This window comes from Miniopterus natalensis, chromosome 21 (assembly GCF_054644295.1).
Source record: "Miniopterus natalensis isolate mMinNat1 chromosome 21, mMinNat1.hap1, whole genome shotgun sequence".
Lineage (NCBI taxonomy): Eukaryota > Metazoa > Chordata > Mammalia > Chiroptera > Miniopteridae > Miniopterus > Miniopterus natalensis.
Genome location: NC_142101.1, coordinates 12261466 through 12273578, shown reverse-complemented (window position 1 = coordinate 12273578; position 12113 = coordinate 12261466). Strand labels below are relative to the sequence as shown.

The 12113-nt window shown below is 51.0% G+C and overlaps 1 protein-coding gene across 2 annotated transcripts in view; it reads left to right on the top strand.

Annotated features, from left to right (window-relative positions):
- Positions 1-9465, top strand: part of COQ8A (coenzyme Q8A) — a 35411-nt gene extending 25946 nt beyond the window's left edge. For both annotated transcript variants that reach the window (XM_016201430.2, XM_016201429.2), the window contains exons 6-15: positions 2249-2374; positions 4633-4718; positions 4836-4976; positions 5322-5403; positions 5487-5580; positions 5843-5984; positions 6186-6293; positions 6410-6475; positions 6737-6823; positions 7609-9465. In XM_016201430.2, the coding sequence (XP_016056916.1) occupies positions 2249-2374; positions 4633-4718; positions 4836-4976; positions 5322-5403; positions 5487-5580; positions 5843-5984; positions 6186-6293; positions 6410-6475; positions 6737-6823; positions 7609-7893 (1217 nt within the window). In that variant the 3' untranslated portion in view covers positions 7894-9465. The remainder of the gene's footprint in view (positions 1-2248; positions 2375-4632; positions 4719-4835; positions 4977-5321; positions 5404-5486; positions 5581-5842; positions 5985-6185; positions 6294-6409; positions 6476-6736; positions 6824-7608) is intronic.
- Positions 9466-12113: the final 2648 nt, after the last annotated feature.

Genomic DNA, 12113 nt, shown 5'->3' with positions numbered 1-12113 from the left:
GTCAGGTCAGAACACTAGGTCCCCCCAGGAGATATGTCAGCTCATTCCAGTATCTGACACCTCTCCCTTCCATGAGGACTCCCCAGTGACACCCCACTGTCCTGTCCCTGTCGTCCTGGCGGCCAGTTCAGGGCCTGCCAGTCAATGGATGGCCCTTCTTCACCTGCAAGACTGTCTTGTGGGGTTGAGGAACCTCCCAGAGAGAAAGCAATAGCCTGTCCCCACAGGCCCCTGAGCACAGGGGACCCACTATGTGTGTCCTTGGAAGGGGCTAGAGGACAGAGGATTTAGTGAGGGTATTTTTAGTGTTGGTGTGGAGACACTTTGAAAATGAAACCTGGCTTTCTCTGGAATGAGAAGCCAGCCTTCCCTACCCCCCTCAACCCCCCCTGCTGTTCTCTGTGCCACCACATCCAAGCAGGGAAGAGTATAGGACTAGCTCCAGCCTTACAGCTTTGTCAGGGAAGTAGTGCCCCTAGTGGAGGTCAAGAGGCCCAGGAACCACAGGACCTGGGGCTCAGGCCAGGGTGGGATGGTCCTGGGCAGCCCCCAAACTCTTCTCCAGCTTTCAGAGCAGACTCTGGGATTCTGTGGCCTGGAGAACCCTGGAAGAGTCTCCTGAGTGGGGGGCATGTCCTTGGTTATTTTTAGAACCAGTCATGCCCAAGCTGGTGACTTAGCTGAGGGTGTGATCTGGGGACCCTTCTTGGCCCAGCCATCCTGGAGTGGCTCTGCCCATGGGCCAAAGCTCCCCTGACGCCCAAGCAGCTTGGTCTCTTCCTGTGGAGCTAGTATCTTTCACCCTCCCAGGATCCCCTGCTGTCTGGCATCCTGGGAATGAGCCTGACCCCTAAGTAAGCCTAACAGGGCTGCCCTGAGATGTTGGCTGATTCGCATGTTGTCTCTGGGGCTTCTCTTGTGCAAACTAAATGGCCCCAGGGCCTCACAGCCCCAGCCTGTGCACCCCACTCTGTCAGAGGCTGGCTGAAGACAGTCCCTGGGGCAGTGGGCAGTGGCCTGCAAGCCACCTCTCCTCCTCCCTCCTTGGGGACCTCCCTCAGTCTTCCAAGTGCTGGACCAGGCTGTTGGTGATGCAGGCTAAAGAAAGTGCCAGGCACCTAACTGGGCTCACAGGACAGTAGGCAGGAAAAGCACCGAATGTCACAGGCTAGAGGACAGTGAAGAGGTTGCTGCGGAGCTTGGGGAGGTCAGAGGGAGCACCAAGCAGGCCTCTCCCCACCTAGGACAAGGGAAGACTTAGTATTTAGGTAGGGCACTGAGCAGAGAGGGTGGTCCTGACCTCTGCCTGGGCCGCAGCACTGGTTGGCAGCAGGACTCAGCCAGCCTCCCTGCAACCCTGTGGAGTCATCACCACGACCCCTCCCACTCCAAGTGTACTGGACAAAGGTCATCTGCATCTCTGAGGTCACTGAGCACTGGTCCCAGGGCCAGTCGGCTGCAGGGAGCTACAGGGGCCTCTGGGCAGAGAGGAGAGGCAGGCACAGTAGGCAAGTGCTGTCCTTGACCCTGAGCTCCCCTCCGTGAGGACGATGCTCTCACTGCAGCCAGCTGGCCCTAGAGTGAATGTGTAGTGACTTCAGGGGTGCTGGTGACCTTTGTCCAGTACATTGGAGTGGGAGGTGGCAAGGGACAATGACTTGGCAGTCCTCCTCACCTGGGGCGCTGTGGATTGGGTTCCTCCAGGTCCCTCCCTCCTAGTGTCTGTCCCCCACCTCCAGCTGACTGACCTTCAGAGTGCCCTCTCCAGGCCCTAGAGACTGTGTGTATATGTGGTGGTGCGGTGCTGGGGTCAAGCCTGGGGAGACCTAGTTGTTCCTGAAGGGCCTCTGAGGCATCAGGGAGGTGGGTGTGGAACACAAAGTTAAAATAGCACTTTGGGTTTTATGGACTATCAGATTCCGTATTGGACTTTTTCGAATCACACTTAACCCCCCCCCCCCCCCCCCATTACTGTCCCCGTATTTACCAAGGAGGATCAGAGAGCATTATGGTTGGCCCAAGACAGCCAGTTGACTGTGAGCTGGGTTGTACTCAGGCTTCTTGACTCTCAGCAGGAAAGGAACTGGGTGCCCACAGGGGTCCTTAGGCCCTGTACCCACCCAACTGACCAGCCTTTCTGGGGCTGCTTGGGAGCCCTGCTGGCCTCTTCCTCCTGCCACTTGAGTGAGGCCACCAGGCACCCCAAGAAGGGGGGTGGGTGCCGTGGTGACCTGGCTTCTGTCTACAGGGGGGAAGAAGGCTGTGCTGGACTCTAGCCCCTTCCTGTCCGAGGCCAACGCAGAGCGCATTGTGAGCACCCTCTGCAAGGTGCGGGGGGCGGCGCTCAAGCTGGGCCAGATGCTGAGCATCCAGGGTGAGTGGGGCCCCTGCCTGGTTCCTGGGCCTGGGGGGGGGGGCAGCACAACTTGGGAGGGGCTGGGGGGGTTCTTTCTGCCCACTGGCTCCTCTTCCTTGAATCCTGGCTGGTGATCAGCCTGAGATGTTTAAGTGTCTTAAACAGGAGCCCACAGTCATTTTTCTTTTTTCTGGTTGTTTTGAGATACCTAGAGGTGGTCCTGGCATCTCAAAAGTTGATGAGTCTGGCTGCTGCCACCCACACACCCCTCCCTGTGTTGGTTGAAAGGCGCTAGAAGGGGGGCTCACAGTCCTGCCACAGTGTGATGTTGGGGGCAAGGGGCATGTGGCCGAACAGGAGGCTGGCTCTGTGACCCCAAGAGCAGAGCCAAGGTTGGGGGAGCCTCAGGGCTTCTAATGGTGCCCCCCCCACCAGCAGGAGTGCTCCAGAGGCTGGCACTCCAAGTGGGAGCATTTGAAAGCAAGGTCCTCTCACTAGCAGTTAGATGGACTCATTGAGTTGGCCAAGTGTAAGACAGAGGTAATGGGCAGGCAGGCCGGGGCGTAGGCACTGCCTGTGGTTGTGATACCCTGTGGCAGTTCCTATCTGAAGTCTTTTGATGCACAGACCCCAACTCCAGGAGTTCCACATCTCGTGACTTACCTTAAGGAAAGCCTTAGAGATGCGGTCAAGGCTCTGTGCAGGAGCTTCATCATGGGGTTCCTCGTGAGTGCAAATTCAGTTGTATACCTAACAGGGATATGTTCTGAGAAATGCATCGTCAGGTGATGTCATTGTGCAAACGTCAGAGTGTCTTAAACACACCTGGATGGTATAGCCCATTGCTTCTGGGCTCCAGGCCTGTTCAGCACATTACTGCACAAAACATGATATTAAGTCAGCACAAGAGAAAATGATGCAATCAGGAGATGCAAACACGAGATGTGTGAGGCTGCCGTAACGCTGCGTACTGTTCTAAGTTTTATGTATTGATTTCAGAGAGAGAGACATTGATTGTTGTTGCACTTATTTATGCATCATTGGTTGATTCTTATATGTGCCCTGACCAGGGATCAAACCCACAACCTTGGTGATCAGGACAGTGCTGAGCTACCCAGTGAGGGCCAGTGTTTTAGTAGATAGAGTATGCTCTAAAGTAGCATGGAAAGTACAGTAAATACATAAGCCAGTAACAGTCGTTTATTATGAAGTATGACATACCGTACATAACTGTACGAGCTGTGCTTCTATACAACTGGTTTGTTTACACCAGCATCGGCACAAACATGTGAATAACACATTGTGCTACCAGGTTATAGTGGCTATGATGTCATTAGGTGATGGGAATTTTTTAGCTCCATTATGATCTTATGGTGCCATGGGGTCATTGACTGAAACATTATTCGGGGCATGACTCTTAAACACCTTGCTGACCGGCCACAAGTACATGTGTTTCCATGTCCGAACATTGCTGACCGGTCATGAGATAAATTAATGTAAGTGCAGACACAAGTCATTTTAAACACCTTGCTGGCCGCACGGGCAAGTTCTGGCTCGAAATAGCTGGTCAGCAAGGTTACCAGAAGCTGAAGCAAGCAGTAGTGGGGCTAGCGGGCTGCATGACTGAACTTCTGTGGGGGATGTTAGACTCCCGCTGACAGTGCCACTGCAGAATATTTAAGACTGCTGCCCGAGGAAAGCAGGCTAGAACAGTATCCATGCAGTAGGACTACTATTAGGAAAAAACACGGAAAAAGGGGCAGAAAGAAAAATCGTAGTTCTCTGCAGGTGGTCAGATTATGGGTATTTTTAATGTTTTACTATACTTTTTGTTCTTTTAATGATAAAAAGCTATGCCTGTTATTTCTAAGAAGCCTACCTTCTCAGGTCATTGGGTGAGTTGAGAGAACCACGCTGCCTAACATCAGGGCCCGGGCTGCATAGGCTCACCTACTGCCCTGGTGGGAGAGGGTGCGATGGGCTGGGGTGCGGCTCTCTCCAGATATGGTGGCTGGCCTTGGTGCCCCAGGAGTGTGCACATCCTGGTCTGTGTCCTTTGTTCCTTTGAAGCTTTTGTCCACCTGTGCGCCAGGCGGGAAAATGCTGCCAGGGTGCGAGGGGGAATCTGAGGCTGGCTGTGCGCCTTGTCTCTGAACCTGGGGTTCCAGTGTGTGGGAGGGTAGAGCAGCCTCTCCCAGGTGACCACACTGTGGCAGAGATTGAGGTGGCTGCTCTATTCCTGGCCTCTGCTCTCTGATGTCTCTGGTGCCTTCCAGATGATGCTTTCATCAACCCCCATCTGGCCAAGATCTTTGAGCGGGTGAGGCAGAGCGCGGACTTCATGCCACTGAAACAGATGACGGTGAGGCAGGCGGTACACCAGAAGCACCTGGGTCCTCCCAGCACCTCCTCTCCCTGCAGGGGAGCTTTTCAAGGTGCTGGGCTGTACTTATGCCCCGTTTCTGGCCTCTCCCTCTAGAAAACTCTCAACAGTGACCTGGGCCCCAACTGGAGGGACAAGCTGGAGTACTTTGAGGAACGACCCTTTGCAGCCGCCTCCATCGGGCAGGTGCACCTGGCCCGAATGAAGGGCGGCCGTGAGGTGGCCATGAAGATCCAGGTAGGTGCCCAGTGTGTGCACTCATCCCTACAGGCTCTGTAGTGTGGGGGCCTCTTGCAGGGCGGAGCCCCTGTCGCCATTTCTTGTCCCAACACCGGATCAGCACTGGGTACTGAGAAGTATTTGCCGAGTGAGTGGCTGTGGGAGGTGGAACAGCCTCCCAGCAAGCTTGGTTTGGGTGGGGCGAGGACAGGAAAAGTTAATTGTCTGCTTTGGGCCTGAGCTAGAGGGCTGGGGCCGAGTGGGTGGCTGTTCTGGGGGTGGGAGATGTAGACAGCTGTGACTCGCCCAAGGTGTGGGGTCCTGCCCTGTCTACCTGGAACACCCCCTCCGCTCCCCCTGCAGTACCCTGGCGTGGCCCAGAGCATCAACAGTGACGTCAACAATCTCATGACTGTGCTGAACATGAGCAACGTGCTTCCAGAAGGTCTGAGTGCTGGGCTCTGGGCATCTGAGGGGGCCTCCCTGAGGAGCCCTCAGCGCATTCTGACACCCTCCTCCCTGGTCCAGGCCTGTTCCCTGAGCACCTGATCGACGTGCTGAGGCGGGAGCTGGCACTTGAGTGCGACTACAAGCGGGAGGCTGCCTGTGCCAAGAAGTTCAGGTGCAGCTCCTGGCTGGGCTTCGGGCCCCTTGCCTGTTGCTTCCCCCAGTGGGAGACCAGGGACCATCTTTAGGAAGTCCATGGGGGAGGCGAGGACGGGTGGATGGCTGTGGGCAGGGTCTGGAGCTGTAGCCACATCCTACCCATTACAAAGCAGGGCCCTCCACTTCGATCGGCTCAGTCCCTTGTTGCCCTTCATGTCAATCCCAGGGTGGGTGTGGGGAGGATCTGGGCCCTGGGTGTAACTTCCCACCTCTGCCAGGGAGCTACTGAAGGACCACCCCTTCTTCTACGTGCCCGAGATCGTGGATGAGCTCTGCAGCCCCCACGTGCTGACCACAGAGCTTGTGTCTGGCTTCCCCCTGGACCAGGCTGAGGGGCTGAGCCAGGAGATCCGGAATGAGGTGTGTCTTCAGCTGGCCCTAGAGCCTCCAGGTGATCTCTGTGTGGCTGAGGGGGACGGGGCTGGTATGTCCTCCCCCTCCCCCAGGTGGTACCCTTGGAATCAAATGTCAGCTGGAAGAAGGCAGGGCTGGGTGGGAGGTAGGAGTCAGGCTTCCCCAGCCCCAGACTCTTGGGTCACCAGGCCATCCCACCTACCCCAGATCTGCCATCACATCCTGGTCCTGTGCCTGAGGGAGCTGTTCGAGTTCCACTTCATGCAAACAGACCCCAACTGGTCCAACTTCTTTTACGATCCTGAGCAGCACAAGGTGAGCCCCTGAGTGGGGGTGGGGGACACACACAAGGGGCCTGAGAGGTCCGCTGGAGTGGGGGCTCTGAGATCTGAGCCTCCATTTGCAAACCTTCTGCTATCACCCATTCCCAGGTGGCTCTTCTGGACTTTGGGGCAACTCGGGAATATGACAAGTCCTTTACTGACCTCTACATCCAGGTAGGGGCAGGGCCTTGGCCCATGCTGTCCTGAGGCTGGGGCTGGATGTATCAGTATTGGGAGGGAGGGAGGCTGACCAGGCTCTTGTCTAGTTTGGTGACAGTGGGTGAGGTCATGTCATGGCCCTGTCAGGCTCACAGCACTGGCTGGGGCCTCCAAGGCAGGGGTCAGCATTTGGGGGAGAGGGGCAGGTGGTAGCTTCTGGCCCGCAGGAGCTCCTCTTTATGTGCTGCCCGTGGTGCTCTCCTGTGCCTCCACCAGATCATCAGGGCTGCTGCCGACAGGGACAGGGAGACTGTGCTGAAGAAATCCATAGAGATGAAGTTCCTCACCGGCTACGAGGTCAAGGTGAGCTCCATGGACTCTGGAGTCCCACAGGCCTGCTGCTCCAGGCACAGCTACCTCTTGTGGGGGGAGGGTGGGCAGTGAATTCCTTTTTCCTTTGAAATCATAAACAGAACCTCAATTTATAAATGGGCGGGATCAGAGGTGATAGTCACCCTCGAGGGGTCTCTACAGAGCCCTGGGCTACCTCAGCAATCCGAAAGCCGGGTCCTGCCCCAGCCTCTGTGCTTGAGGCTCTCAGAGTGGCGGGGCTTAGGGACTTGTCATGAAACTCGTTTTTCCTTCTAACTCTAGCAACTTAGAGATTTGCGTCATTTGGTCAGTCATGCTGGAAGTTTCAGGGCTTGGGTGAGGGGAGCGTTGGAAGAAATCTTAGCAGTCCCTTTAAGGGACTGCTGTCAGTGTTCCTGTCACCCAGAAGCCACTCAGAAAGCACATTCCTGGAGAGCAGGGAAGGGATGAAGGAGAGCCAGGTTGCCCTGCGTCTACCACCCATTCGGAGGCAACTGGAGCGCTTGAGACTATAAAACAGACCTTTCAGGCCAAAAACAAACTTTGAATCCGAGTGCTTCAGGTGAGGCTCACATCCTGCGTTCTGCTGTAGGCCCTGTTACTCCCTTTTGGAGTCCAGTTCACATTAATGTCGTTTTCCAGGCCCCTATAGGTTTATGCTCGTTACCACTGTTCAATCTAATTAAAAAATGAAACTCACCTCCCCACACTTCCCAACTTCAAAACCTAGTTTTGAGGGAGCGCTCAAGGCTGGCCCTGCCCCCCCCTTCCTCTAGGCCATGGAAGATGCCCACCTGGACGCCATCCTCATCCTGGGGGAGGCCTTTGCCTCGGAGGAGCCCTTTGACTTTGGCACCCAGAGCACCACCGAGAAGATCCACAGCCTGATTCCCATCATGCTGAAGCACCGGCTCATCCCGCCCCCTGAGGAGACCTACTCATTGCACAGGAAGATGGGGGGCTCCTTCCTCATCTGCTCCAAGCTCAAGGCCAAGATCCCCTGTAAGGCCATGTTCGAGGAGGCCTACAGCAACTACTGCAAGAGGCGGGCGGAGCAGTAGCCGCACAGTGGGAACTCAGCCCTGTGCAGCCGAAACTAGTAGGAAGCTGGTGGTGGTAATGCTCCGTTTAAACTCCTTTGCCCAAGGAGGGGTGGCAGGCTCCGGCGGGGAGGGGTGCTGCTTGGAGCCCCGGTGCCAGCGCTTATCCTGGTTTTTACTGCTAAGACGGTGCGGGGCGCGGGCGCAGGAATGAAAATGAAACAGCAGCTGTCAGAATCTGCCAGCTGTTTCTTCAGAGGCTGAATACTCTGGATAGAGATCCGGCAGTTTTCTTCCCTGTTCCTTTTAGTAACAGGGCTTTACCTAAAGTGAATGTTAACCCAAAGGCGTGAGACTCCTCCTGTCAAGTCCCTGCCACCAAGAAAAATAGAGAACCCTTTTTGGATGTTATTGGACACGTGCATAAGGTTTGTGTATGTGTTTCTAGAATGAGATTTGTGTTTCCTGCCCTTTTCCTCTCTGGCTTGTGATCTGCAGCTGGGAGAAGTCAGATCTGAGCAGTGCCAACAGGTACTGTTTAACCAAGTGAGGCTGCTTTCTGGTTGGTTGCTGTACTTTTTGAGAACTGGAAGTTTCCAGAGAATTGCTGCCTCCCATGGGTAGAAAAGTGACAGCTCGTCTTCTAGCACGTGCTAGAAGATGGTGTGTGTGTAGGGGAACCTCTTTTCCCCTCCAGGCCCAGAAGCCTTCGCGGAAGGATATGAATGTGCAGATGTTACCTGGTTAGACCTGAGGGGTCCTCACAGGCTCTGTTAATTTTTTTAAAATTCATATAATTGTCTGATTTACTTGTTTCAATAAAAGCAAAACATCCTACCACTGCGGCATTAATTCTTTCACTCCTAAAGAGCTCTGAGCCGGTGGGGAGGAGCCCAAGGTCAGTGTCACACCCCATCCTGCCTCCAGATGCTCCTGCAAGGTTTGTACATGTTCCCAGCATGAGGCTCTTGGTGCCTGAACCTGGCAGGCTTATTAGCCCACATTCATCATCAGAGGAAGGGGAAAGGGACACTCTGCATACCCCCAGGGCCCGTGCTCCTGAGCTTCAGTGAAACCACCGTAAGAGATCAGCTGCAATGGAGGAACACTTCCTGAAAAGTGGCTTTTCCAGGGTGGGCGAAATTTCTAGGTAACGGGGACATTTTGAACATTCAGGTGAAGGCTCTTCAAACCGACTGTGAACACCTTGAAAAGTTCATTGCGGGGTGAAATAACTTGGAGAGGCTGCACTGGTCCCAAACAGGCTCTCAGATTTCTATGTGCAGTCTTGGATTGATAAGTAACGGACAGGCTGGCGTGGTCTGGGAAGTCTCCGTGACAGCTGCTGCCCCTTGAGGGTTAGCCCTGGTACCCAGCACTACCTGCCAATCCCTTGTCAGAACAGTTCATCCAGATTTCTTCACTTGCACATGGAACATTCTCCAGAAAACACACACTAGGCCACAAAACAAGTTTCAACGAATTCAACAAGACAAACCACATCAAGCATCTTTTCCAACCACAGTGGCATGACACCAGCAATCAACTACAGGAAGAAAACTGGAAACAAACAAGCATGTGGAGATTAAACAACATGATCCTGAAGAACCAATGAGGATCAAGAGGAAGTCAAGAACTATCTTGAAACTAATGAAAATGAAAACATCACTTTTCACATGTATAGGTTGCAACAAAAGCAGTTCTACAAGGGCATTTCAGTTCTACAGGCCCACCTCAAGAAACAAGAAAAATCACAATCTAATTCTACATAAAGGAACTAGGGAGATAAAACCTCAGGTAAACAGAAGGAAGGCAATAGTTAAGATCAGGGCAAAAATAAAATAGAAATTTAAAAAACTAGAAAAAAAATCAATAAAACAAAATTGACAAACTTTTAGCCAAACATAAAAGAAGGCCCAAATAAAAACAAATTACAACTGATACCACAGAAGTACAAAAAATCATTAACAGTACTATGAACAATTATATGCCAACAAATTTGACAATCTAGAAGAAATGGATACATTTCTAGAAAATGTAGGCCTTACAACACTGAACCAGGAAATACAAAATCTAAACAGACAGATTACTAGCAGTCAAGCTGAAGCCGTAATCAACACTCCCGCCCTGGCCAGGTGGCTCGGTCCAAACATCATCCAATACACCAAAAGGCTGCAGGTTCGATCCCTGGTTGGGGTGCGTAAGGGAGGCAACCAGTCAATGTTTCTCTCCTCCTTCCTTTCTCTAAAATCAATTTACAAAACATATCCTTGGGGGAGGATTAAAAAAACCCCCCAAAACTCCCAATAAATGAATTCTACCAAAGAAGCACGGATACTGCTCCTTCCTAAACTATTTCAAAAAAATTGAAGAGGAAGGAATGCTTCCAAACTTACTTCATGAAGCAGCATTACCCTGATACCAAAACCAAAGACATTAAAGAAAATAAAATTACAAGCCAATATCCTTGATGAACATAGATACAAAAAAGTTCCGGAACCCTAAAGATTTCACTAAAAAACTGATAAAGGATTCAAAATTAATACAGAAATTGGTTGCAATTAACAATCAGAGAAATTAAGAAAATCCTATTTACAATTGTATCAAAAAGTATAAAAAATACTTAGGAAGAAATTTAACCAAAGTGTTGAAAGGTTTGTACTCTGAAAACTATCAGACACCGAAGGAAGAAACTGAAGGATACACAAATAAGTGGAAGGAGATACTGTGCTCATGGGCTGGAAGAATTAATATTGTTAAAATGTCCCTACTACCTAAAGCAATCTACAGATGGGGTGCAACCCTATTAAAATACCAATGGCATTCTCAGAACACTAAACCTAAAATTTATATGGAACCACAAAAGACTCTGAATAGTCCCAAAAAATTTGAGAAAAAACAAAATGGGAGCACCATGCTCCCTGAGATCAAACAATAATATAAAGCTACATTTTTCAAAACAGTATAAATAGTACTGGCATAAAAACAGATACAGTTCAATGGAACAGAATAGCACAGAAATAAATCCTTGCTTATAGGGTCAAGCTATGAAAAAGAAGGCAAGGATATACAGTGGGGAAGGGACAGTCTTCAATAAGTGGTGCTGGAAAATAGGACAGATCCATGCAAAAAATGAAATCGGACCGCTCAGCACATTGTTTGCGGGTAGTTTTTATCGCGCGCTCTACCACCAGTCAACGTAAAACGTATAAATACGTTTCCCGCATACAATGTGTTAACATCCAAACATAAACTGGAAATGGATTAAAGAGTGTGGTATTTAAGTCCTGAAACCATAAAACCACTAGAAGGAAACAGGCAGTGAACTCTCTGACATCACTCTTAGCAGTATCTTGAATGTTTCCTCAGACAAGGGAAACAGAAGAAAAAAACAAATGGTACTCCAGTACATCAAACTAAAAAGTTTTTGTACAGCAAAGGAAACCATTAACAAAATGAAAAGAAAACCTACTAACTGGGAAGGTATTCACCAATGATACATTTGATGGGTTAATATCCAAAATATATAAGGAACTCATACAAATTACCACCAAACAACCTGATTAAAAAAATGTGCCAAGGACCTGACAGACACTTCTCCAAAAAGGACATACAGGTGGCCAACAGACATGAAAAGATGCTCAACATTACTAATCATCAGGAAAATGCAAATTAAAACCACAATGCAGTATCAATGCACACCTGTCAGAATGTGTCTCATCAATAAATCAACAGTGTTGTGAGGGTGTGGAGAAAAGGGAAGCCTTGTAAACCGTTAGTGGGATTGTAAATTGGTGCAGCCACTATGGAAAACAGTACGAAGATTGCTCAAAAAATTAAAAATAGAGCTGCCATACTATCCAGCAGTCCCACTTCCAGGTATTCGAAGAAATCCAAAACACTAATTTGAAAAGGTGTCTACATCTCTATGGTCATTGCAGCTTTACTAGCAGAGCCAAGATGTGGAAGCAACCTGGCCGTGCAGACTGACAGGTCCTAGGAAGTCTGACCAGAAGCGAGGAGTTGAAAGCTTCAAGAGAACTGAACACAATTCTTACCTGAGCTATGGAAGGAACTAAGGAAGTCCTGGGTTAAACTAACCCCACGTCCTTCCGCAGTGTATGGAGGAAGCCTGGGCGAGGAGGGGGACTGGCAGGAAGTAGGACCCTATAAGACGGAAGAGTCAGTCGCCTTTCCTCCATTCCTCAGACTTTATAATCAGGGAAAAAAAGACAAAATCC